This window comes from Ursus arctos, unplaced genomic scaffold (assembly GCF_023065955.2).
Source record: "Ursus arctos isolate Adak ecotype North America unplaced genomic scaffold, UrsArc2.0 scaffold_32, whole genome shotgun sequence".
NCBI classification, from domain to species: domain Eukaryota; kingdom Metazoa; phylum Chordata; class Mammalia; order Carnivora; family Ursidae; genus Ursus; species Ursus arctos.
Window position 1 is genome coordinate 24,299,651 of NW_026623008.1, and position 23,832 is coordinate 24,323,482.

General features: G+C 54.4%; 1 protein-coding gene across 1 annotated transcript in view; it reads right to left on the reverse strand.

Annotated features, from left to right (window-relative positions):
* Window positions 1-3,440: 3,440 nt before the first annotated feature.
* Window positions 3,441-23,832, reverse strand: part of TRIM62 (tripartite motif containing 62) — a 29,470-nt gene continuing 9,078 nt past the window's right edge. Inside the window, exons 3-6 of the mRNA XM_044390565.3 lie at window positions 20,136-20,231; window positions 15,442-15,698; window positions 14,492-14,607; window positions 3,441-5,761 (exon numbers count right to left, since the gene is read on the reverse strand). Of these exons, the coding sequence (XP_044246500.1) occupies window positions 5,211-5,761; window positions 14,492-14,607; window positions 15,442-15,698; window positions 20,136-20,231 (1,020 nt within the window). The 3' untranslated portion in view covers window positions 3,441-5,210. The remainder of the gene's footprint in view (window positions 5,762-14,491; window positions 14,608-15,441; window positions 15,699-20,135; window positions 20,232-23,832) is intronic.

The following is a 23,832-nucleotide window of genomic DNA, read 5'->3' on the forward strand; positions in this document are numbered from 1 at the left end:
ACCTGGGTTGGGCCCGGCTATGGCCCACAGGCTGGTGTATTCTCATTTGGGCCACAGTGACCTTCTCCGTAAAATGACATGACTGAAGTCAGTGGTCTCTCAGCAGCCGTCCTGTGACGCTGACTGGCATGCTCAGCTGGGCTGTCTCCCTCCCAGAGAGGACTTTTCAACCTTGTGACCCCTTTGTTCTCTCCTCCTCTCTAAGGGCACGGCAGCCAACTCTGAGGGTACCCCTTCACCCCCACTGACCATCTTAGACATGGGATCCTTCTCCTTGAGTGCCTCCCTCCTCAGCCCTGCTCCTGCCCCCTTCCAGCCGGCCTCTCTGCTCCTTTTCCTTGCCTGGGCAGGGCAATCTTAGCTGGCCATTCTCCCTCCTCTGTGTACTGACTGGGAATCAGGACACCTGGGTTCAGGTCTTGGCTCTGCCATGTACTGTGTGCCCTTGAACTAGGAATCAAGCTTCTCTGAGCCTCGGGATCTCCCAGGCCCCACCAGCATTCAGACTTTATCACACCCAGGCCTACAATTTCTGGGCATTTCTCACTGGGACCTGGGCATTGTGCCCCTGGCTTCAGCCTCTTGAAAGGCCCCCCTTGTCATGACATCAGAGTAGGAAGCCCCTGGGCCTCTAGTCCAAATTGTCAATCCTTCCCATACTTCATCTAATTCCTAAGCTGAGTGGCAGGCATTTTTAAATAGTCAGGAATATAACAGAACTATCAATTTTTTGAAAGAAAATAGAAGATTGTTCTATTTGGTACACAGGGTAAACACACACACACACACACACACACACACACACACACACGCACACACTGTTATTTCATCCAGATAAAAGGAAAAAAAAAAAAGGAAAACGAACACATTTCAAAATAAAAGTCCCCCTTCTCCAAATTTTTTGGAGGCTGTGCCTCCTGACTGCATCTCTCTTTCTTTCTGTCTCTGTTTCTGTTTTGCTTCCCATCACCCTGCCTTTGGGGGGTGGTTCAGGTTTCCCGGAGAGACAGTAGAATCATAGGTGTCCCAGAGTAAGGAGAAATAACCACGCCCTGGTGGGCAATTATGATTCAGCACCTTGGCCAGCACCCACCGCTCCCCCATCCCCACTCCACTTCAAGCCCCCTTCGTTTAAGCCTGTGGCATGACCCTTTGTAACTGACCTCCTGGTGGGGTGTTTGGGGACAGTGAACAGAGTCAGGACCCAGGCAGGATGAGAGGAAGCCAGGAATACTGCCCAGGTGTGAGCAGTCAGCCTCCTGGGAAGACCTCTCTAGCTGAGCTCTGTGCTGCCAAGAGACCTTATCTCTGTTGTTTTCTATTCCTGCTGCTACCCCAGAGAGAAAGACCCAGAGCTAATGGCCTTGTTAGGTTCTGAGCAGGACAAACCCTGCATTAGACTTACAGAATCCTGGACAATCAGAACCAGAACCTTGGCAATCAATTAATTGGATCCCTGGCCCCTTCCCAAAAGAGATGGGGACGCTGAGGTCCAGGGAGAGAGAGGTACTTGTTTAGGGACACATAGTACCTTCTTGAGTCTACCCCTGACCCTGAGAGACACGAGTCTTGGCTTGAAGTTGAGACTTGACTCACAATTGCACAAATGCACAATGGTGTGGAGCCAGGGTTAAGGTCCCACTTTGAATCCCAGGGGGATCCAGTCTGGTGTCTGCTGCCTGTCCCTGAAGTGCTCCTCAAAGTTGAGAAGCATTCCCAGGGAGGTCCAGTGAAGAGTTTGGCTTTAGCTTTGGATGGGCCTGGGCCTGATTTCCAATTCTGTTGATTACTGGCTGTGGGTCCCTTGGGAGGTGATGTTTCTCCACTCAAACACTGAGAAAATGATACCAACCTCACGGGCTTGTCTTGATGTTAGATAAGTACCAGCACTTTGCTGACCGCAAACTGGGATCCAAATATGGACACAGTTCTCTCCTGCTCTGGGTAAGACCTTTGCTGATCCCTTCTTCCTCCCCAAGACTGGGATGCCTTTGCCTCCCCTCTTTGCTTGCCTGTGTTAAATGGGGGATTCCTGGTATCAGCCGGACAACTCCAGATTATTTCATTCAGGAATTTTTTGGACACTTCATACCTTTGGAGATGTTCTGATTTCCTGGAGTCCTGAGTTGGGTGTGCAAATTTGGCCCCTAAAGTTACTCCCAGACACTGGGAAATGGAAAGTGAAGCCTGGGATGTGGCCAGCACTTCTTTGACCTTGTGCCGAGGCTGAGCAGGGGAAGGGTAGGAAGGATTGTGGAGGGGGTGTTTTTCCCCCCAGAAAACAGATCCACTGAGCAAAGATGGAGGGGCATGGCTTTGGGGGAGCCACAGAGATTTGAGAGCCTTGGGTGGGGTAGGGGGATTGGGGATACTTAGTCTCAAAATCACCTCCCCTCAAACTGGGTCCACTCCATCAACCAATCAGAGGCCTTTCCTTCTACTCCTGCTAATTTCCCAATCTTTGTTCATGCCCCTCTTTCTAGAACTCCAAACAGTACAATGAGTGTGGTGGCTCCCTCTCTGCTCTCCTTAGCTCCAGCCATAAGTGAAGATCAGGGAGCAGCCAGTGTGATCTCCCTCATTTGAAGGTAAGGAGACTGGGGAGAGGCGCTTCAGGTACAGAAAGAGTCAACACAGAACTAAGACGAGGCTCAGGACTCCTGTTTCCCAGGTCGCTGCACTGTGCAGCTGTGGGGCCCCAGGGCCTTGCCACTTACAGTGTGCACAGCTCATCTGTCCATATTCAGGGCCCTGCCTGACTCCTAGCTTGACTCCTTCCCCATCAGGCAGAGGTAGGATGGACCTCCTTCTATACAGCAGACCTGGGGACATTACTGGCCGAGGCAGTCCCACACTCCACACAAGGCCCAAGGAGAAAGATAGACCCCTTAGGGTCAGATTCCTTAGGGCACTGACTCTGGGAGGCAGCTGGAGTGAGAGGCAGGACTTCCCTAAGTGCACTGCACTTTGCAGCTTACCAATAAATCATGAGATGGGTGTTATTATCCCCATTTTCCATGTGGAAAAACCAAGGCCCAGAGAGGTTAAGGCATTTCTCTAAAGTCATACAGAGCCTGGGTTCAAGCCCAGGTTTGTGGAATTCAGGAGACCATGACACTGTCTCATGAGCTCCCTTTTGCTCCCAAGGCTACCACTAACACCTCCTCCAGGCAGACTGCCAGTCTTCCCTGACTAGTAAGTTGTGATGTGAGTGCTGGCTTTAAAACTTAGTTCTAATCCGAGCTTTGCCGCTTAGCAGCATGGGACATGAAACTGTGCGCATGTCTCATCTTCTCTCTGAGCCTCATTTTCTATCTCTGTGAAGTGGGCGTAATGTTACGTAGCCAGTAGGGTTGCTTTGTGGACTAGCCATGTTAATATACGTACACCGCCTGGGACTGAAAAGATGGGCCTTTTTCAAAATGAATGGAACTGACCACTGACATTCTGTAACTTTAATACAAATTCATCATAACTCACAAAATGGGCAACATTTAAAATAAAAATACTGCTGGGGGTGGCCCAGATTCTGGTAAATGTAGGGGTGGGGTGAGACTGAGGATTCCTCCTGCCCAAGAGAGACACCAATGGGCAGCAGTTGTGAGGGGAACCCCCCGAGTTCAGCTAGTCTGGCTCCTTTGAGATGAGTGTGGTCAGGGACCCCACGAGCTCCGAATCTAGGCTCCGGACGAGAACGCAAAGCTGAGGCTTGAGACATTTCGGCCACTCCTGCAGATCCACGTCCTGGGGCTGTCACCCCTGGGCAGGGCCAGAGCCAGGGAGCAGGACAGCTGGAGGCTCTGCAGCTTCAAAGCCAAGACCTGGAGGTGAACCCCTGTGGATGGGCTTGTTCAGCACCTGCTCTCACCTCCTTCCGGGCCTTTTTCGTGTGGCTGGGGCTAGAAAGAAGAATCCATTTCCCAGACACCCTTGCAGCCAAAGTTCTGGGCCGGGTTTGTGTTTCCCCAGCAGTGCCCCTCATCCAGATTGGGATTTGGGAATTAAATTGAGTGGAGAGAGGCAGGCCTCAGGACATCCATTCACTGGCACGGCCAGCAGTGGAGGGAGCACAGCTCTGCGGTCCGCGGCTTCCTGATGCAGTGGCTTACTGCAGGCGGGAGCAGCGTTTCTGATCAGGACAGGCATGATGAATCTGGCGGCTGGGAGTTATTCCTGGAAATTCAGTAGAGTCTGTTCCTCCAGTCCTTCCAATGATTCTGCAAAGCCAGCAGGGATGTGATAATAAATCCCGTTTAATTAGACTAGCTAAAGCAGCTCTTGTTAGCTGCAACCGGATCTGAATGGAGACAGACGCCAAGCCTGATGCGAGGTCCCAGCCAACTGCCTGTCCCAGTGCTCAGGCCCTGATGGAGATGCCACTCCCCACAGCCTCCCTGCACCCTAGCCTCGTCACAGAGACCTGGTTGGACCCTTACCCAGGCTTCTGGGGACCTCCATCACCCAGCGATGCTTGTCCTGCAGCTGTCTGTAGGCTACTGGTCTCTGCCACGGACTCAGGGAGGGCCATCACCCTGCTTTTTGACCCGTGGGCTGGAAGGTGATGGCACAGTGGCTAACATGTGGCCTCACTGACTGGTGCCTCCCACAGGCCACAGCATCATCTCCACCTGCAGCTCAGTGGGAACAACAGGAACCCTAAAGCTCTTGGTCTGGAGGTAGGAGAGGTGGTTCTCGGACAACCCTAGAACCCGCTACTGCCTGTGTCCACTGTGGGCCAGGGTCAAGGGTAACATGGCCCATGGCTTAGTGACGGCAAGTCTTAGACGTGGGAGCACAAGAGGGGGTTCCTGTGTATCTTTTGGGCTGCCTACTGCTGGCAACACTCTGCCACATCCTGAGATCAGGGCGTGTGGGCAGGAGGGAGACTAGGGAGGTGGTCCCCCTGCCCGGGAGAGGATGGGGATGAGGGCTGGGCAGGGGCTGCCCGGAGGAGAAGCCATGTCCCATCCTTGGACCACAGCTGCCTCCCCATCAAGGTCAGAACTACAGGACATCAATGCTGATGGCGTCTAGGAATCATGGAGCACAACCTCCATTTCACAGACAGGGAAATGGAGGCAGAAGGGTGAACTAGCGGTCTGAGACCTCACGGTGGCCACGCCGCACCGGAGTCCAGGCCTCTTGTCCCCTGGGCGGCGCTCTTGCGGGTGCCGCGGCGCGGGCGGTGTCTGGGGGCTCCCTCTGCTGCCCTAGATGCGTACGGTATTGATTCTCAGGGGCTGCACGTTCTTGCCGTTGGCGTGGCTCTGCCCGGGGCTGAAGTAGGAGCAGAGCTTGCCCGGGAACTTCTCGCGGAAGGTGTAGAGCCAGGACATGTCGTCGGCGTTGTAGAAGATGAGCAGGCCTTGATCGTAGTCCAGGAACACGCCCACCTTGTCAAGCTTGTCGCGGACGTTGAGCCGGGTCCAGGGCTCGGTGCAGGCGCTGTACTGGTTGCCGTCATGCATGACGATGCAATAGAAGCCGCGGCTGGGCTGGATCTGGATGCTGCCCTTGCGGCTGGCCGCCTCATGGGCCAGCCCGATCACCCACTGGGTCTTCTCCGCCACCACCACCTCCCAGTAGTGGACGCCGCTGCTGAAAGCCTCGGAGCCCAGCACCGACACCTCCACGTCGAAGCGCTTCGGCGAGTCCTGCAGCGGCTGCGGGTGCAGGTTGCCATAGGCCACGATGGTGCAGTCGTCCGACAGGATCAGGCGCTGGTGTGCAGTGCCCGGGTCCAGGGTCAGGGCAGCAGGCACTGCTCGGGACGGAGGAGGGAGAGGAGGTGAGTGGAGAGAAGGCTGTGGACCCGCTCTGCCGTCCTCCCTGAGGGCCGGGCTCTGGTTGGTCCCCAGGAGGTTGTGTGATGCTGGACGCTAGCCTGCCCTCTCTGGCCCTCAGCTCCCTCCTCTGTAAAATGGAAAGGTGATGGCCAAGGTCCTTCCAGATTTAAACCAGCTGCAGAGGGGCAGGAGCTGTGACTGCCTGGGGCAAGGAACACAGTGGGTACCCCACAAAAGTTTGTCTGGTAAACCATAATGAAATTCAGAATTAGGGAACTGCAGAGCTGGGAGAGCTTAGAGATTATCCAGGTGCTGGTAAGCACCCTGGTGGGGATCAGGACATGTGTGGGGGATTTGGGGTTTCTCAATAGGTGGGATCCATGCATCCAAACACCCTGAATGAAATGCACAGGCAGCCCCGCGACACCCTTGCCACCCACAAATTCTTAAATGTTCAACCAGACATTCATGTGGATTAAAAACTTGTTTACAATAACCTAAAATTACAACTTAACTGCATTTTATGTATAAACAGGATGTAATTTCTTGTACGGTTTTAATATACTGAGCATTTTAGAACACTGCCACCATGGAAACTGAGGGGAGTCTGACTTTGCATTGTTTAGAACTTCATTGAAAATTGCTCACTTTAGGGGAAAATACAGCTGTTAAGAAAAATGCCACTGACTCATACAATCTACCTGCTTCAGACCACATTTGAGGCAGAATGGTGTTTTTACCTATGGTGGGAGCACCTGACTGCTTCATTACGTTTTCCAGTGTGGCTGTAGTGCGCACCTAGAGCCCGACGTGTACAATATTTTCTTATAAATCATTTCTGTGTATTTTTCCTTTATATTATCATCAGAGTATGGATATATAAAATTTCAAGTATATATATATATATATATATAATGAAAAGGTTATATTATCTTTGAGACATTACAAATTATTTGTTAGGAAATGTAGGTGACATGTCTGAAAAAGCTGCAAACCATTAATTCTGAGCCAACTCTTCCATTCGACAGATGGGGAAAATGAGACCCAGAGAGGAGAGGGGACTCATCTGAGGTCACCCAGCACCCAGCGGCAGAGTGAGGGCTAACCAAGGCCATGTGCATCCGGCCCCAGCCCTCTCCTCCAGCCTCCCTGTCACATGCCGCCCCACCCCACTCAGCCCCAAAGCCTCCACTCAGACCGAACAGCTGACTCCACTGACTCCTCTCTGCTTGTGGTAGTCACCCCTGCACGCGGCTCCGCTCCGGGACCCATCCTCTGGGAAGCCGTCTTAGTTGCCCAGCAGGTGTGCTCACTCTATCTTCTGAGAGTCCTTAACTCCGTGTTGTCTCCTGATTCTATAAGGGGTACAGTCTCCTGTGCCCACATCTTACACCCATTTGCACCAGGAGGGCAAGGGCCGTGTTCCATCCAACTGGGCTCTCCTTTGTGTGCCCGGTGCCCAGCACAGAGCCAGGCATGGCAAAGGTCTCCAGAAAGGCTCACCAGATTAAACTGCCCCGTCTGTGTTGCTCTTGGGCACGCAGCACAGGCTGGGTCATCCTGTTCTGGGCTGGCCACACTGGCTTAGCAGGTCTGGCTCTCAGAGTCTCTGTTTACTCTTTCCTCCTTGAGGGAGCTGATGCTCAGCCAGGAGATGGGGGAACCTGGAAGTGGCCCTCCTGAGCCTGGATGACCGTTTGCAGGCCAGAGCAATACAGAGGCTAAGAAGGGTGAGGAGGAGGAATCCTGCCACCAGTTCCTAGGCGCAAAGGATTTCTTCACGCTGCTCTCTGGCACTTCCCTTATCTGGGGGAGCAGGAGCGTGATTCCACTTGGCTGCAGCATTACCCCCTACTTCTGTCACCCCCGTTGGCTGCATGCATGCACAGGAACAAAGCACCTCAGTGGTGGCAGCTGTCCCCAAAGGGAGCAAAAGCCAGTGTCTGAACTGTGCTCCCGTTCACACATCCACTAACAAAGCTCACGGTTGACTTATCTCAGGTTCTTTCCCAGCTCTGTTAGGAGTCAACTGAGTTTTGCGTTTTACATGCTCCCTTCCTGTTCTTAGAACTCAGGGGGCTGAATGGAAACAATTAGCCCTGTGACTAGAGGGGTCAATGGAAACACAGCTCTCTATCCAGGGACGTTGGGGGGGGGGGGAGCTATGAGAAGGAAGACACTGAATCAGAGTAGAGCGTTCTACCCTGTTGTTGGGGGGGGGGGGGGTTCACCGCTCAGCCTGACGGAACCGGAAGCTCCCGCTGCGTGGAATGTGGGAATCCCCACAGTGGCTTCGGGAGGTGAGAGCTGCAGGGAGGTGTAGGAAGTGTGTGTGGAGGGAAGGCTGGGAAGCAAAAAGAATCTAATTAGAGACAGATGGGCCACTCCTACTGGCTGTGGAATGTGGGTCACACTCAGGCGTCTGAAGCAGAGGGGCAGAGCAGGCACAAAGCCAAGGTGTGGGCAGCCGCCATCCTGAGTGCCACGCGGGAACCTGTGGTGCTCAGGATGACTGAGGAGGTCAGCAAGAGGCAGAAACTGCAGCGCGGGGTAGAAGGACAGGGGTGGAGGGTGGGGACAGGGCTTGGAGGCATTTACTAGCACACGGGGTGGAGGGCTCAGCCCCAGTCTCTTAAGCCTCATGGAGGGCCACGTGGCCACTTCCAGTGCCACCGAGGAGTGGGGAGGGCACTCGAGGAGGCAGCCAAGTGGGCTCTCAGGGGCTCTGAGACTGGGCCCACAGAGATGAGGTTGCGGTACAGAGGAAATCCTGACTCCATTGAGATCCAGCTCCTGGGCGTGGACCCTCCCTGCTTTGAAGCCCAGGGGACTGAGTAAGGTCAGGGCCCGCCACTCATTGGGTGGGCCCGGGGGCGGAGTTTGCTGTTCATTGGGCAGTGCCGGCAGTGGAGGCGGGACCAGGGGTGGGGCCCGGTAATTGGGTGCTGGGCCCAACCTCCCAGAGGCAGGGCTAGGGGCGGGGCCTGATGTTATTAGGCACAGGGTGTGTCCTGCTTCTTAAGAGGTTTTGACACCCCCAAAGGGTGGGCTGGGCTCCACCTCCAGGGTCTCCCATCTCATCATAAACAGAGGTTCTGTCTTCCCAGGCCTCCATCCCACCCTCCGTGAGGCTTGGGCTGACAGGAGTAACAGCCGTCAGACCAGAGGGAGACCCAAAGGGGGCATGGCAACACCTTTTCCCCCTCTCAGATGTCAGTCCCTGGGTGGGGACTGGCAATCCTTCCACCCATCCTTTATTCTTGGGAGAGCTGCCAGACCCCAGCGAAACAAACCGGTCCCCTGGGGCTCACTATGTTACAGGTCAGAGCTCTTTTCTAGGTCCGGAGACACCGCTTTATAGAAACAGTGTGTTGAAGCAGCCCGTCTGGTCTCCAGGTATTTTCTCTGTCCATTTAAGCCTGAGACCTCGAGGTCAGAGACATTGAGGGAGGGACATGGACTGTGGAGGCCCCAGGAAATGTCTTCTGGCCATTGTCAACCATACCCCACGTGGCCCAGGCAGCAGAGAAACCCCCTAGTCCAGCACCATCGTTTGGCAGCGGGAGACTGATGCCTCTCTGTTCCCAAGGACAGTGGCTCGACCCTTCAGAAGGCTGACAGGACAGGAGATACTGCCAGCTCTTTCCTCAGGCCCTTACAAAATCTGCTGCCTCAGGCTTCCCACCTACTTAGGCCCTCCGGGGCATCACGCTGGCCTTCGAGAAGCAAGTTCACACTCACTAGCTCCGGGAAAGCTGCAGCAGCCCTAGGAGTGCAAATCACTGTACCATTTGTCAGAAGAGGAAACTGAGTCTCCAAGGACACTTCTCCGAGTTAAGTGGTCTGCTCGAGCTGCCACTTGGGGTGGAAGCAGTTGGAACTTGAGCTAAGGTCTTTTTACACCATGTTCTTTCCTTTATGTGGCCCCAGAAAGCCTGCTCAGCAAGACTGAAGAACCATCTCATGAGTCGTGACCATCATCATAATAAACAGGTTTCACGTACTTAGTAAGTTCCAGGATTATTATCACAAATAGATCATTTATTTCATTCTTATACCTACCCTGGGAGAGCAATCACATCTTCCCCAGCCCTGTTTTACAGAGGAGAAAACTGGCTCAGAGACGGCAGTGATTGGCCTGGGGTGCACTGCTAGGCGGTGAACACCCTGGAAGCCGCAATGATTGGATTCAGGCGAGTGGGGGTGGGGGGGTGGAGGGGTGGAGGGGTGGGGGGTGGGAGGGAGTGAGCAGCCCAGGGGAGGGAGGTGGTAGAAGCACAGAAGGCAGTGTCTGGTGTCCTCTGAGCAGGGGCCACCTGGTCTGGCTGGGGAGGAAGTCTGAGCTGGGGCGTTGGAACAATCAGGCAGGGCTGTTGGAGGAGGGTTTCCAATGTCAGCTGAAGGGTGGGACAGGAGGTGGGTGGTGGTAGAGACTGGAAGTTCCAAAGCAAGGGGAGTGACAAGTGCTAAATGGAGTTCTCAGGTGACCCCAATAGGAAGCCCGAGCTGGAAGGGGGGCAGGCAGGAAGCTGCTAGAATCCAGGGGCTAGGTCCCTGGGGGCGCCTGCCCCTCCCATCTGGACATAAAGGGCCTTGGTGCTGGCAGAGGAGCCAAAGTGACTTCACAGGCCCTACAGACAAAGGAAGGGGCCTGGCTAAGCAGGTCACTGTTCTCTGAACTCCCCAGGGACCTCTGTCCTTGGCTGGATGTTCAGGGCACACACTACTGTTCCCTCAGCCCCTCTTCCGCAGACAGTTTTCTCTGGGCCAGATTTGCCTCACAGGGGTCATCGGGCAATGTCTGGAGACTTTTGGGTTGTCAAAACTGTGGAGGGGGGCATCTAGAGACCAGGAATGCTGCTGGACATCCCACCACGCGCAGGACAGCTCCCTACAAAGGAATTATCCAGCCTCAAAGGGCACTAGTGCTGACATTGAAAAAACCCTGCCTTGGGGCAACCAGCAAGTTCCCACATCCCTGTGCTCACTTGTGAGGGAGTTGAGAAGGGCCTAGCATCCCGATTTTACAGAGGAGGAAACTGAGGCTCAGAAGAGAAAGTGACTTGCTCAAGTTCCATTCAAAAATATTTACTGAGTACCTACTTTATGGCACTATTCTAGTGGCAGAATTAGCCTAGTTCTCATTCATTTCTTTATTTACTTATCAACAAACATTTACTGTGTAGGCTTCTAGGGATTTGGGTGATGAATTAGACCCAGCCCTAACCTCTCAGAGCTCACAGTCCAGTGAGACAGACAGCTACACAGACACTGACAAAACAGTGAGACCAGGAAAGCCCAGGGCTACCTAAAGAAATCCAGGAGGGCTTCTCAGAGCAGGTGTTTATAAACTAGGACATGAAGGGGAGTAGGAATTCGTCATCAAAGACTGAGGTTTGTGTAGAGGGTTCTAGGCAAAGGGAGCAGCGTGTGTGAAAGGGGAGGAAGGAGAATATGGCTCATTTAAGACCTGAAGCTGGCTCAGCATGGCTGAGTATGGTGGGGGCAGGGAGGATGCGAGAACGGCAGGGCCCAGGTCTTATAGGGCCTTGACTGTCAGGCTGAGGGGCCTGGAGTGCCTCTCTGCGCTGTGACAGAGATGCCGCAGGTGATAGCCGAGACAAAGAGAGCATCCTGAGACCAAGCCCCAAGGGGCTTCCCTGGGTCAGCAGCTGGGGACGTGCTTCTTGCCTCCTTGAGTTATTCTGTTTCACCCACACCCTGCTGGGTCCCAGGGTAGAGGTCCCTCCAAGTCTAGGAGCACACAGAGGCTAGGAATACCCCAAGAGGACAGCCCAGAGTCCCACCCAGTCTGCTGGGAAACAGACCCAAACTACTGGCCCTTTCGGCAACGAGGGCACAGATCCAGATTTAAGAGTGCTAGGCGCTGTCCCTTCGCTTCTGGGAAGATGTGGCCTTCAGTGACCTACGGGGGAGCCCTGTCTCTGTCCAGCATTCACGCCCTCAGTGATGTCTTCAGCCCTCTCCGTCCCTCCCTGGAAGGCCCTATCATGAACATCCTGGGATCATTCACGCTCCTGCCCTCCCCACTGCCTTTGCCTCTGCAGTTCCCCACACTAGGAACAGTCTGGAGGCCCCACCAGGCCCCACCCTTCCCCGAGTGGCAAAAGCCTCAGCCTTCAAACATCATCTGTTGAGGGCTTCTCCTGGCCCCTCCCCTGCCCCATCCAGAGCCTCCTCTTTCCCCCTCGGGGTTTCCACAGCACTGTGTGAGTCCCTCATCATAGCTGTCAGGGTCTGACAGGTTTGCCCATCTGTTTCTCCTGACTCCTAAAAATGCCTTCAGGGACTTTCAAAGTCTACATAGGTCGAAAGAATGAATCCAAGCTCTGCCTGTTGTGTGACTAAGGAAATCAGTGAGCCTCTCTGAGCCTCAGTCTCCCACCCCGTCTTCCTGGGTTGGTGTGAGGCCAGAGGATGCCCGGTTGGCTTAGTAGGTAAGGGCACAGGCTCTGGGCTCTGGAGGTCTGAGTGCAAATCCTGGCTGTAGCACTTCCAGGATGTGATCATGGACAAGTTCCTAACGGTTTTGTGCCTCTTTCCTCAACCGAAAAAATGAGGATAATAATAGTGCCTACCTCTTAGGGAGAACTCCCCTTTATATCCATGTCTCACCTTTAAAGGACATGGTGCCTTTGTAGGTTGGTATGATTTCAGGTGCCGGGGTCTACTCCCTCCACTAGAAACCTGTTCAGACCTCCTCTCTCTGCGAACCTCCCATCACCTCCTCTCACCATCCTCATCTCAGCCGACAACCTTGCTTCCCACCTCACTGGGAAAGGAGAGGCCAACAGAGGAGAATCCTCTCAAGCTCCCACCACTGCTCATTTATTCTCCCTCCTCTGGGCTACCGAAGATGAGCTGTCTGGGCTCCCAGCAGAGGCAGCAGCAGACCCTCCCTCCTGGCTGTCTCCCCAGCCACTCTCTCTGCCCTTCGCCCTCAGCTCGGCCCTCCTTCCACTGGGTCTTTCCCGTCGCCCACAAATAGGCTCTTACTTCTTCCACCTTCATCAGCCTCTGCCACCTTCTCTCTCCATCCCCTAAATCAAACGCCTGTCTTAGAAATAGAAAGCACTGTCTCCACGCACTCTCTCCACTCGCTCTCCTCCCGTTCGCTCTTGGATGGCCTCCTACCTGGCTTACGCCCCTATGGCTCCGCTAAGCTCTCATCACCGAAGACCTCCATGTTGCTGGAGAGCAGTCGGTTCGGGGTTCTCCCACGTGGCTTAGCGGCCTTTGCTGCCATCAGCCACTCTCCCTACTGGCCTTCCAGGACACACCCGGGTTCCCACCCCCCGCGCCCCCGGCCCACTTCTCTGGCTGCTCCTTCCTGGTCCCCTTGGCTGGGTCTCCCTCCTGTCCCTACTACCTGGGAGTGCCCCAGGTCTTCCAAGTTAAGAGCCCCCCATCTCTCTTCTCTCACTTCCTAGGTGATGTCATCCAGGCTCATTAAATACTGTCCACATGATGACATCGCCAGCCCTGACCCTTGTCCTCTACGGTGCTAGTCATTCCATCTGCCTTCTCAGCACCAGCACTTAGACAGCTCATCCGTATGGCAGACCTCACGTGCTTACAGCTCTGTCCTTCCAGGCACCTCGGCCCGCATCATTGTAGTTTCCTTGTCTTCTTTCTCTCACACCTGAGATCTGACTCATTAGCAGATCCTGTTGGCTCTCCCTTCAAAGTATATCCTAAATCTGATCATTTTTCTACCTCTACTGCCATCACCCAGCTCCACGCCACCATCACTGGCCCGGAGTATCGTGGAAACCTCCTAACCAGTGTCCCAGCCCCACCCTTCACCCCCTTCAGTCTGTTCTTAACCTGGGAATGAGACGGAGCCTCGAGGAACTTAAGCGCATGTCACTGCATGTCCCCAAGCCCTCCAATGGCTCCCATCGCACTCAGCATGAAATCTGAAGTTCTCACCTTGGCCTGGGGGTCTGGCCAGTCTGCTACTTCCCTGACCTCCTCACCTCTACTCTCTTCCACTCCAGCCACACCAGCCTCCTCACTGTTCCTTGAATATGCCAGGCTTGCTCCTGCCTCAGGGCCTTTGCACTTGCTATCCCCACTGCCAGGAACACTCTTCCCTCAGAAACCTGCATGGATCACTCTCCTTCTTCTTTCAGGCCTTTACTTCTATGCTTCCTTCCCGGTGAGGTCTTCTAACTGGGCCTTCTACCTAAAATCACTATCCAACCTAACATCCCCTAGCTCCCTTATCTTTTTTCCTTATATAATGAACTATGGATTTTACTTATTTACTTTCATTTTCTCTCCCCCTATGATGTAAGACCCACGAGGGCAGGGACTTTTGCCTCTTTTGCTCACTGCTATGTCTCCAATACCTAGCATAGTATGTGGTGTGATATGTGCTGTATGTGGAGGACGGATGAATGAACTGGGCAAGGCCTCAGTCTCTTCATCTGGAGCATGGACATACTAATGGCCTCATAATGGCTGTATGAGGATTCACTGAGCTAAGTGATTGTGTGGGTGCCCGGCACAAGCCCTGGAACACAGCAGGTGCTCGCAAGAAACTCTCCTCATCCCTCTGCCCTGCCCCCATGCTCTGTTTAGAGCAGGCAGCTGGGCTGGGGGGTACCCTCCTAGCTCCTGCCCGTGCTAACCCTTGCCTCTTCCTGGGCGCTCTTGGGGACTGGCAGGAAGGGCCTTACCTGGGTGGATGTCCTGGAACAGGGACTTCCAGATGGTGTACTGCAGGGGGCCTGTGTACTTAGAGGTCGGGAAGTCTTCATAAGTCAGGTTGGTCTCATGGATTTTCCCTTTAAGCCTGGAAAGAAGGAAGGAGAGCAGGCTGCACTGGGGGCTGGATTTTGGTCTCAACACTGGGGGTCCTACAGCCACCTTCAGGGCAGCTGACAAAGGTCAAGGTCATGTATGTAAAGTCTGCCAGCCCCAGAGTCAAGTGCCTGCTTATGCCACTTCCTACTTCTCTAGCTGGCCTCAGTTTCTTCATCTTTAAAATGGGTACTAAGGTAGCACCTGCCCCCCAGGTTTGTTTTGAGGATGACCTGGCGTCATGTACTTAAAGTGCTACCACAGTGCTTGGCTTACGGTCAACACTGAATACATGATGTTAGCTGTCAGGATTGATCATCAACAGACCAATAATGAAGTGGTATCATTATTAAAGGCGGCTATAGGACCAGAGAGCCATGCAGTTGAATCCTGGCTCTGCCATATACTAGAGGGGTCTTGGCCAAGTGATCTAGCGTCTCTGTGCCTGTTCCTACATGTGTCAAATGGGGATGGCAGCAGTAACTACCTCCAAGGGAGCTAAGAGGATTATAATAATATAAATATTATTTATTACCTATAATATCAATATTATAAACAATATAATCTATATTTGTAATATAAATAACGTTGCACTATAAGGAATATCCTATATGATTCTGCTTACTATACAGAGACCACAATATAAACACATAAAGCTAATTTAGCCCCGGCCCTGGCACACAGCAGATGGCCCGGACCTGTCTGATGAAGATGGGAATGAAGGAGTTCTCTGCTACCCACCAGCTGTGCCTCCAGCCCCACCTCCCCACACAGGCTGGGGAGGGGATACCTGTCCCAGGAGGGCGGCTGGCGGGCGGGCACTTACCGCTCAGACAGCGAGGCCACCCCAGCCAGGAAGGTGTGGCGGTCGGTTTCGGCCAGGCGCTCCTGCAGAATCTGGGCCCCCTCCTGCACTTTGCGCAGCTGCTGGCTGTAGCGCTGGACTTTCTGCTCGATGTCCGTCAGCGTGCGCGCCGTGTCGGCCTCCAGCTCCTCCAGCATCGCCTTCTGCCGCTCGCGCAGCAGCCGGTGCAGCCGCTCGAACGCCTCCCCGATGGTGGTCCGCAAGCTTTTGGTGGAAGACTGTGGGGACAGTCATCAGGGGTTAGGCCAGAGGGAGCAGATGGGGTGACCCCTGCGAGAGAGGAGGAAGCCGAGAGCCTCGCTGTGGTGAGAAGCAAGGGTGGGGGAAGGGCACGTGGAAAAGCATGGTGGCGGACTAATGAGTCATCGAACTTTATATCGGAAACCGGGGATGTACTGTATGGTGACTAACATAATATAATAAAAAATCATTAAAAAAAAAAAAAGAAAAAAGAAAAGCATGGTGGCGGGACGTGGAGCTGGCCTAGCAGGGGACAGCACCGGATTCCACGTGCCCGTTAGGAAAATCACTGAGGCTTGAACTAGAGGAGCCGCAGAGGGACTGTGGCTTGGAAGACATTTGGGGGCAGCCTCTTTAGCCCTGGTGCCGGACCGGCTGGCTGTAGGGATACAGGAGAGAAAGGTGTGAGGCTGATGCCCAGCTTTCCGGCCTGGGGGTGGGAGGGCAGGGAAGCTGGGGAAGAGTGGTGGGCAGGGAGAAGATGCTCGGTTCAGTCTAGGCTACAGGGAGGTCTTTATTTGTTAAAAAAAAATCACTCATGGGGCTCAAGCATAGATGACAAGGAAATCACAGATATCAGAGAGCTTTAAAAACCGCAACGTGCCGGGCAAACCTTGGTGGTCACCCACCCTGTCCTGCCACCCTTGCGACCCCCCAGCTGAGAAACCAGAGCTGGAGGTTAAAGCCCTGATCACAGGAGGCAAGACTGGACTTGCCTACTTCTCTGCTCCCGCGGGCACTGCCAGGCCCAGGAGGGACCTGTGTGGTGAAGGGCACGGGTGTCGGCGCCCAATAGCCCGGGTGAGAGTCCTAGCTCTGGGTCTCCAGCGGCGGCGACCTCAGTTGCCTGATGTCTCTGAGGCTGTTTTCTTATCTGTGAGAGGAGTTACATGACCACATCGCGGGGTTCTGGGCAAGATCAGTGGGGGCGTGTTCACGAAGTGCATGGCATTGTCTGAGGTACGGAGAAAGAGGCTGATTACAGAGAGATGGCTTCTGAGCGGGGGGCCTGCAGGACAGGCGGGAAGTCAACTGGGGATGCAGGGACAATGCGGGCTGCAGAAGTGTGGCCGGCTGCGGCAGGGCAGCGTGCGGGGGCCTGCCTCTGCAATCTTACTTTGTGGGATTCTGGCTGGGAGTTCAGAGAGTCAGAGACCCTGCTGTGTTCAGTGCCCCGGGCTCTGTGGGAGGCTTGACAAAGGCTCAATTAGGGCCAGTTCCCTCCTGTGGCGGCAGCAGGAAGAACTGCTGGCAGCGGGCCAGCCGCCCCGCGCATGCCCACCCAGAGCGCCAGGCAGACAAAGGGGGCGGAGGAGAGGCTGGGGATGAACAGCCAGGCTGCCTGTGGCCTCCCTGAGCCCCTCCCTGAACCCTGAGGCTTCTGTGCGGGTCACAGGTGGAGAAGATGGGGCCTGCCCTTCCTGCACCATCTGCCGCTGTCCTCCAAGGCCCCCCCAAATCCCACAGCCACCCCTTCCGGCTCCTTTTCGGGCCCCTCCATGGCAGCGTTTAGCACACTGGCCACCCTCCACTAGCTGCAAGTTCTGGTTTGCCTCCCACCTCTGTGGCTGCTCCCTCCGGGCCAGCTCCTTCCGTTCTCACCTACATCCCCTCCTAGATGTTCCACCCCCACTGCTTTGAGGATGGCTGCCATGTCCTTACCCATGGCTTTGCACGTCTCCCGAGCACCACATTCATCTTTCCACCTGCCTCAACCACACAGACTCCTGGGATCCCACAGGCCATCCAACTCTCTTGGTCTGCAAGTCAGCTCTGTCTTTGACAACAAACTCACCGCCACAGTGACCCTTCCAATGTGCAAAGTGGGTCAAAGCCAATGCCGTTTAGGAACCTTTCTGGGCTCCCTGATAACTCGTAAAACACTAAATTCCTTAGCCCGGCATTCAAAGTCCTCCATCTGATCCCAATTTACCTCTCTAGTGCCATTGAGTTGCAATTCTACCTGCCTAGAATGGCCCACCCCCCAATAAATTCTTTATTCAACAGGCAAACTCCTACTCAACCTGCAAGACCCAGATTGAAAGCTACTTCCTCTGTGACATTCTCCCTAACTTTCTCAGGCAGTGAAATAGTTAAATGTCTCCAGAGCATTTCGTAAATATTCCAAATACACAGTCTCACATTTTATGTGGCTCCAGCTAGTGGACAAACCCCCCGGGGGTAAGAATGACGTCTTTCCCAGCCTTGCGCTTCCCGTGCCCATCCCAGGGCCTGGCACAAGGCTGGCAGTCAGAATCAGCTTGAGAGGTAAAGGAGGAAAGAGTCTTGCCAAAAATTGCTCTGCAGAGGTGGGTGCAGACTCCGTCTTCTTTTTAGGATGGGGGCCTACTACCTGCAGGACGGAGGAGGATGGGTAGCAAAAGCGGGAGAGACAGGGAAGGGTAGTTCAAAAGTGGAACATCGGAGTGACAGCCAACCATGGGTGCTTCAAGTATGTCCCTGAAAGGTCTTGCCAACCTGCCTGTCTTGCTGACCACAAAGACATAGATCCGGCTGAGGACCTCCCAGCGTGGGGCTGGAATACGCTCTAGGTTCTGACAAAATTGGACAGCAAGCTCCCAATTAACCACTTACTAGCTGTGGGGCCTTAGGCTGGTTCCTCAACCTCTCTGTGCCTCAGTTTCCTTGCCAATAAAATGGAGCTGACATTCCTACCTCGGAAGATATCCCCCTCACACCACACACACTCATTTGTTCTACAACTATTTATTGTGCGGGAGGCACTGTTCTAGGTTCTGGGGAGTCCTGCTGTCACAGAGGTGACATTCTGTGGGGTTCAGTGAGACAATGATGGAAAACACAATTACCAGCCCAGAGAAAGGTTCAGCTCAACTGGCGTGCCTCATTTATTCTAGTTTTTTCTAGGGCAGAGCCACCCCCACCCCACCCCCAATCCCTTTGGTGCTGTGCCTGGGAAAGCAGCCCCTACCCCAGCCCACCACATCCCTGGGAATACACTGGGGCTCAGAGGAATGGGGGCCGGTTCAGAAAAACACCCTGCCAAGAATGCGTCACTTGGTCAGCACCGACCAAGGAAAACATTGGGCCCAGGGAGGGAGATCAGACAGGCCCTCAGGCCGGGCCATTGGAGGGGCAGGCGCTGCAGGAAAGCGAGTCAGGCACCAGGTGAAATATGACCTCCAAAGCATCCATAGGCATTTCTTGTATAAACACCCCAGTCCAGACAGGAAGCAGGGCTTGGGGAACTGGAGGGGGAGGTGGCCCCACAGGACCCCCCAGAGGTAGACAGATGGACAGGAAAGCAGGGGAGGAAAAGGTCAGTGGAGAAAAACAATGGGGAGTGGAGAGAAGAGAAGGCTGGGGAAAAAACTAGACCATAATATTCTACTTTCATTCACACAGAGGCTTCCATTTGCTTCTCTTCACCTGAGGGTGCAGAATCACTGGGCAGATGGGGAAACTGAGGCTGTGGAAGGCAAATAGGCCAGCGCTCTCTGTTTTTCATCTATTGCCTGCTGAGGGTCCTGCCTACAGGCACTCCAGAATGTTCTCTAAAGAAATGTTTGTCATGACCTCCCTGAGACCCCACACGGGTTGGTGGCCGAGCTGGGGCACAGGTCTGGATCTCAAATGGCCTCTCTAGGCCCCCAGGGGACCCCCCCCAGAGGTCCAGAGCATTCCTAAGGCTCTACTTCAGCTGCTGCTGGCAGCTGCACCTTTGCTAGTGAGGGGAGCCAGACTGCAATCACCGCAGAGCTTAGCAGCTGGGCCTGAGTCCCCACTTGTTGGTCCCAGAAAGGGCAGAAATCAAAGCAACTCTTGTCCAGTTGGTGACACATCTGTGGTGGGAATTCAGAGGGAGGTCCTGGGATCTAGAACTTCAGGGCTGGAAGGAGCCTGGCAGGGTCTCCAGTGTACAGATGGGAAGACCAGGGGTCCAGAATAGTAGACAGTTTACCCACTGTCACACGGCGAGTTAGGGGCTGGATCAGAATCCAGGGCCTCCCTCTCAGGCCCAGAAAAAGCCTTTCTTTTCAAACCATTGCAGCCAGAGACTACAGGAATTGTCCCGACTTTACGGCAGAGTCCATATCCCCACGGTCTGATTTTAAGAGAGCGATACCAAGGCTGGTCCCCAAATCATCAGGACGGCTTCAAGGAAACAGGCTCAGGGTTGTTTCCTGGATTGCTCCCTGATCCCACCTCACCTTCCGCCCAGAGCAGGAAGGGAGAAAGGGCCCCACCCTCACACCCAGGCACCAGCCCAAATCCTTGCCCTCAGTCCTGGGAGAGGGTACTGTCACACTTACCTTCGTAGGCCCCCGCCTCCGTCCCACCCCCAGCCACGCCCCTCTCGTAATAGGTCTGGCACCTTTAAGCCCCGCCCCATCCCCGCCCCGCAGGCCCCGCCTCCGCGCCCAGGCCCTGCTCACCTTGGTCTCTGCCAGCTGTCGCTTGAGCAGCTGCAGCGCCTCGGTGTGCTCCCGCTCGCTGTCCTGAAGGGCCTGAAGCTGCTCCTTCAGCTCCCTCTGGAACAACACAAGACCGGGATGTGGGGCCCGGGACAGACCGCCGCCGCGCTCCCGCGACCTGGCCCAACACCGTCCTCCCCGCACAGTTCAACAACGCCCAAGTCTCCCAGATGCTCGGGCTGCTTTCATCTTTCCATCTTTCCTCCGCAGTTTTGCAACAGCCTCCCCTCCAGCCATCGTAAGAGCTGGTGGTCTCCCTGTCTCCAACCCGCTTCCACATACATTCCACCCCAGGCTCATTTGCTGGCGGGGACTCGTGGCTGAGACTCCTCGGGTGGGTACCAAGGCCATACCACTGTTCTCCGCTACGACTAAGGCATCCAGTGCGCTAGGCGCTGTTCTCGGTCCTTTGCTTGTATCGGGTCATTTAATCCTCTTCAACAACACAGAGGAACATTTTTCCGATGGAAAAATAGGTACAGAGAGGTCATGAAACTGGCCCCAAAGCATGCAGCCAAGCAAGTAAGGGGAAAACCATAATTGGACCATGATCTTGATGTCAGCTGACATGTTTTCTACAGGGATGACACCCATGGCAAACAGTGACGAAAAGCCGTAATATACAACATATGGAAAACTTCAATAAGGCCACGATCAGTATTACTGATTTTTCCTTCGCCTCAGATTCCAGTAGGGCTCAGCATGACAGTGCTAGTAATTTTGTTTTTATTTAAAAATTTGATCTTCTGTTCATCATGGGTTTTTTGCTTTCATATTTTTTAAAACTGCATTAAGTATTATCCATCTCACTCAGAGTTTTGGGGTGCCTATTTCAATGCTGCACCTCACCCTAGTCCCACACCTGTCTCCACCATCCCTCTCCCCTTGCTCCCATGCAGCCAAGGTGGCCTTCTTCTTCTTGCTCCATCACGGGCTTGTCTCAGCCCCATGATTTCGCCCTTGCTGCTTCCTCGGGCCAATGCACTCCCCTGGGATTTTCTCCTGGTGATTCCGTTGTGTCATTAACATATCAGCTCAGACGCCACCTCCTTAGGGAGGTCTCACCTGACTGCCCCAGGTACAACATCAGCCCCTACACCCTCTGCCCCACATCCTGTTTCGAGGTCTTCCTAGCACCTTCTGCTGTCCGAGACGCTCTTGCTCACTTGTTAGCATGTTTACTGCTCGTCTCTTCCACCAGACTGTGAATATCCTGAGAGCAGGAGTCTTGTCTGGTTTGTTCACTGTTGGATCCCCAGTGTTTAGCACAGTGCTCAGCACACAGCAGGGCCTCAATGAATAATAGTCAAATGAACAAATGTGGCATTGAGGTGGGTACCCCCATGACAGGGCCAGCTGTCTGCATGTATTGGCCATTTCGCTCAATGTATCATAACTAGTTCTCCTGTCTATCCCTAGTGCCCCTCCGCCACGAGCCCATGAGTCCTGTGGAGCGGGCCCTTACCTGCTCTCTATTCCCTGTACCCGTCAAAGACCTGACACTAAGATGGGACTCGAGGAAGTTTGCTTTGCGGATGAATTTCTGTGGAAACAGCTTCTGAGCAGGACCTGGGTTTTCCAGTCAGCCTGGGCTGTGAGAGACGCCAGGGAGCTGACTTACCTGTTCACCCTCATCTCCCTCCTACTCACTCAGCTCATCAGAGCAGGGAGGACCCTTGGAAAACATCTGGTCCAACTAATTTTATAGACAAGGTGGCAACATGGGAAGATGGTCATGATGACACGCTAAGGGAAGCATGCAGAAATTATCTTTGCTTACTGTCTCTTAGTCATGCAACAAATATTTATTGAGCAACTACTATGTGCCAGGCACCGCTGAGGCTCTGGGGATACAGTAGAGAGCGAGACAGACAGTCCTTATCCATAGGGACCGTCCAGTGTGGTGGGGAAGAGAGATAACGAGCAAGGAAAATCACCAAAGAATCAGGCGATTCTGGGTTATGGTCTGTGCTCTAGAGAAAATAAAGTGGTGCGGGATGGGGGTGAGTTTGGGGGAGGGTGGTCAGGGAAGGCTCCTCTTCTCTGAGCTGTCACCTGAGATGACACAGTGGCAGGACCACGAGGAGGCAGTCTTGGAAACAGGAGTTAGATGGGGACACTGGGGCAGCTTGTGTGGCTCCAGGAGCCGCCTCGGGCCATGAGGCAGCTGTAAAGATGGAAGTCACAAGCTGAAGCCAGAGGGGTAGGAGGAGGAGGGAGCCTGGGTCCCTGATGGCTGATCGCCGCTCAGTGATGAGCTAGGAAGTTGGCCCTCAAAAAAAAAAAAAAAAAGAGGAAAGCCTTGATTTCTAGTGTTTGCTAACTTGCCAATTTCTGTGGTGTAAATGCTGCCAGCAAAGCCGATTCCCAGCGATCCATGTGAGGTCACGGGCTGGGAATACACCGACACAGTCAGCCGGCCCACCCCTGCCCGGGGGCCTTTCCTGCAGGCCGGTTGTCCGGGGAGAGAGATCCACACCAGCTACCTGCCGCCGCTCAGCCGCTGCGAACAGCCGAGCGTCAGTCCTAGCAGGTTCACAGGCGTCTGAGTCATCGGAACAGACAGACAAATCTCATTCACCTGAGAGGACAGATGGATGGCGCCTCAGGCCCTCCCTGCCAGCCCTGGGGCTGTCCAGCTTGGGACACAGCTGAGATGCAGGTGTCTGAGGGATGAGCTGAGTGTGACAGTCGTCCCCCCTCGTGTCCTCACAGGTCCACGTGAGACTCAGCTCCCCACGTGGCTCCTCAGCATCCCTGAGAAAACCGTGTTGGAGGCGGAGTTCCTTACGTGGCTGAGGGCACCCTAGGGAATTGGACAAATCGCTCCCTGCTTCCAGGGCCAAGGAACGAGGAGGGCAGGCCTGCCTCTTCCTCCAGGACCCTGGAAGCACCGGGACACTCCTTTGCTCGTTCCACAAACATGAGTGGAGGTTTCCTTGAGCCCACATGGTGCTGTGTCAGCAACAGGCAGAGGGATGCCTCAGGAGGGGTGCCAATGAGTTGGGGGAGAAGACAGGGACACGTGAGTTAACGTGACAGATAATGCTGGAATAGGGTTAGGGGACACCAGACTTGCTGCTCTTCCCAGGCCGCCATCTCAGCGAAGGCCACCCCGACCCCTACTGCCATCCACGTGAGAAATCTGGGAGTCATCCTTGACACTGCCCGCCCACCAGGGCAATCGGTCATCACGTTTGTCTTGCCAGTTGTCTCCTGTCTACACCCACTGCCCCTGGTTTGCTTTTCACCCCTGCTTTCCTGGACTGTGACCCTAGGCTCCCCTCTGCCCCTGCACGCTCCAAGTGCCCCACAGAGCAGCTGTAGTGACTGCTCTGTGGGACAGATCTGTCCACGCTTCTCCCCCGTGTCCCACTGCAGGATTTCCATGGCGTCGGGGCAGACGGCCACGAAGCTTGAGTGCGGCACTCAAGGCCTTCACCCCTGGCCCCAAATTTCTTCTCCAGCCTTGTCTCTTTGTCCAGACCTGCACTGTCCGATACAGCCACCACCAGCCACACGTAAAGTTCACATGATTTGAAATGAAATAAAACTGAAACTCAGTTCCTCAGTGGCAGTGAGATGTTGGGAGACACATTCCAAGAGCTCAAGAGCCCCAGGGGACGGTGGCTAGTGTCTCAGGCGGCACAGATGCAGA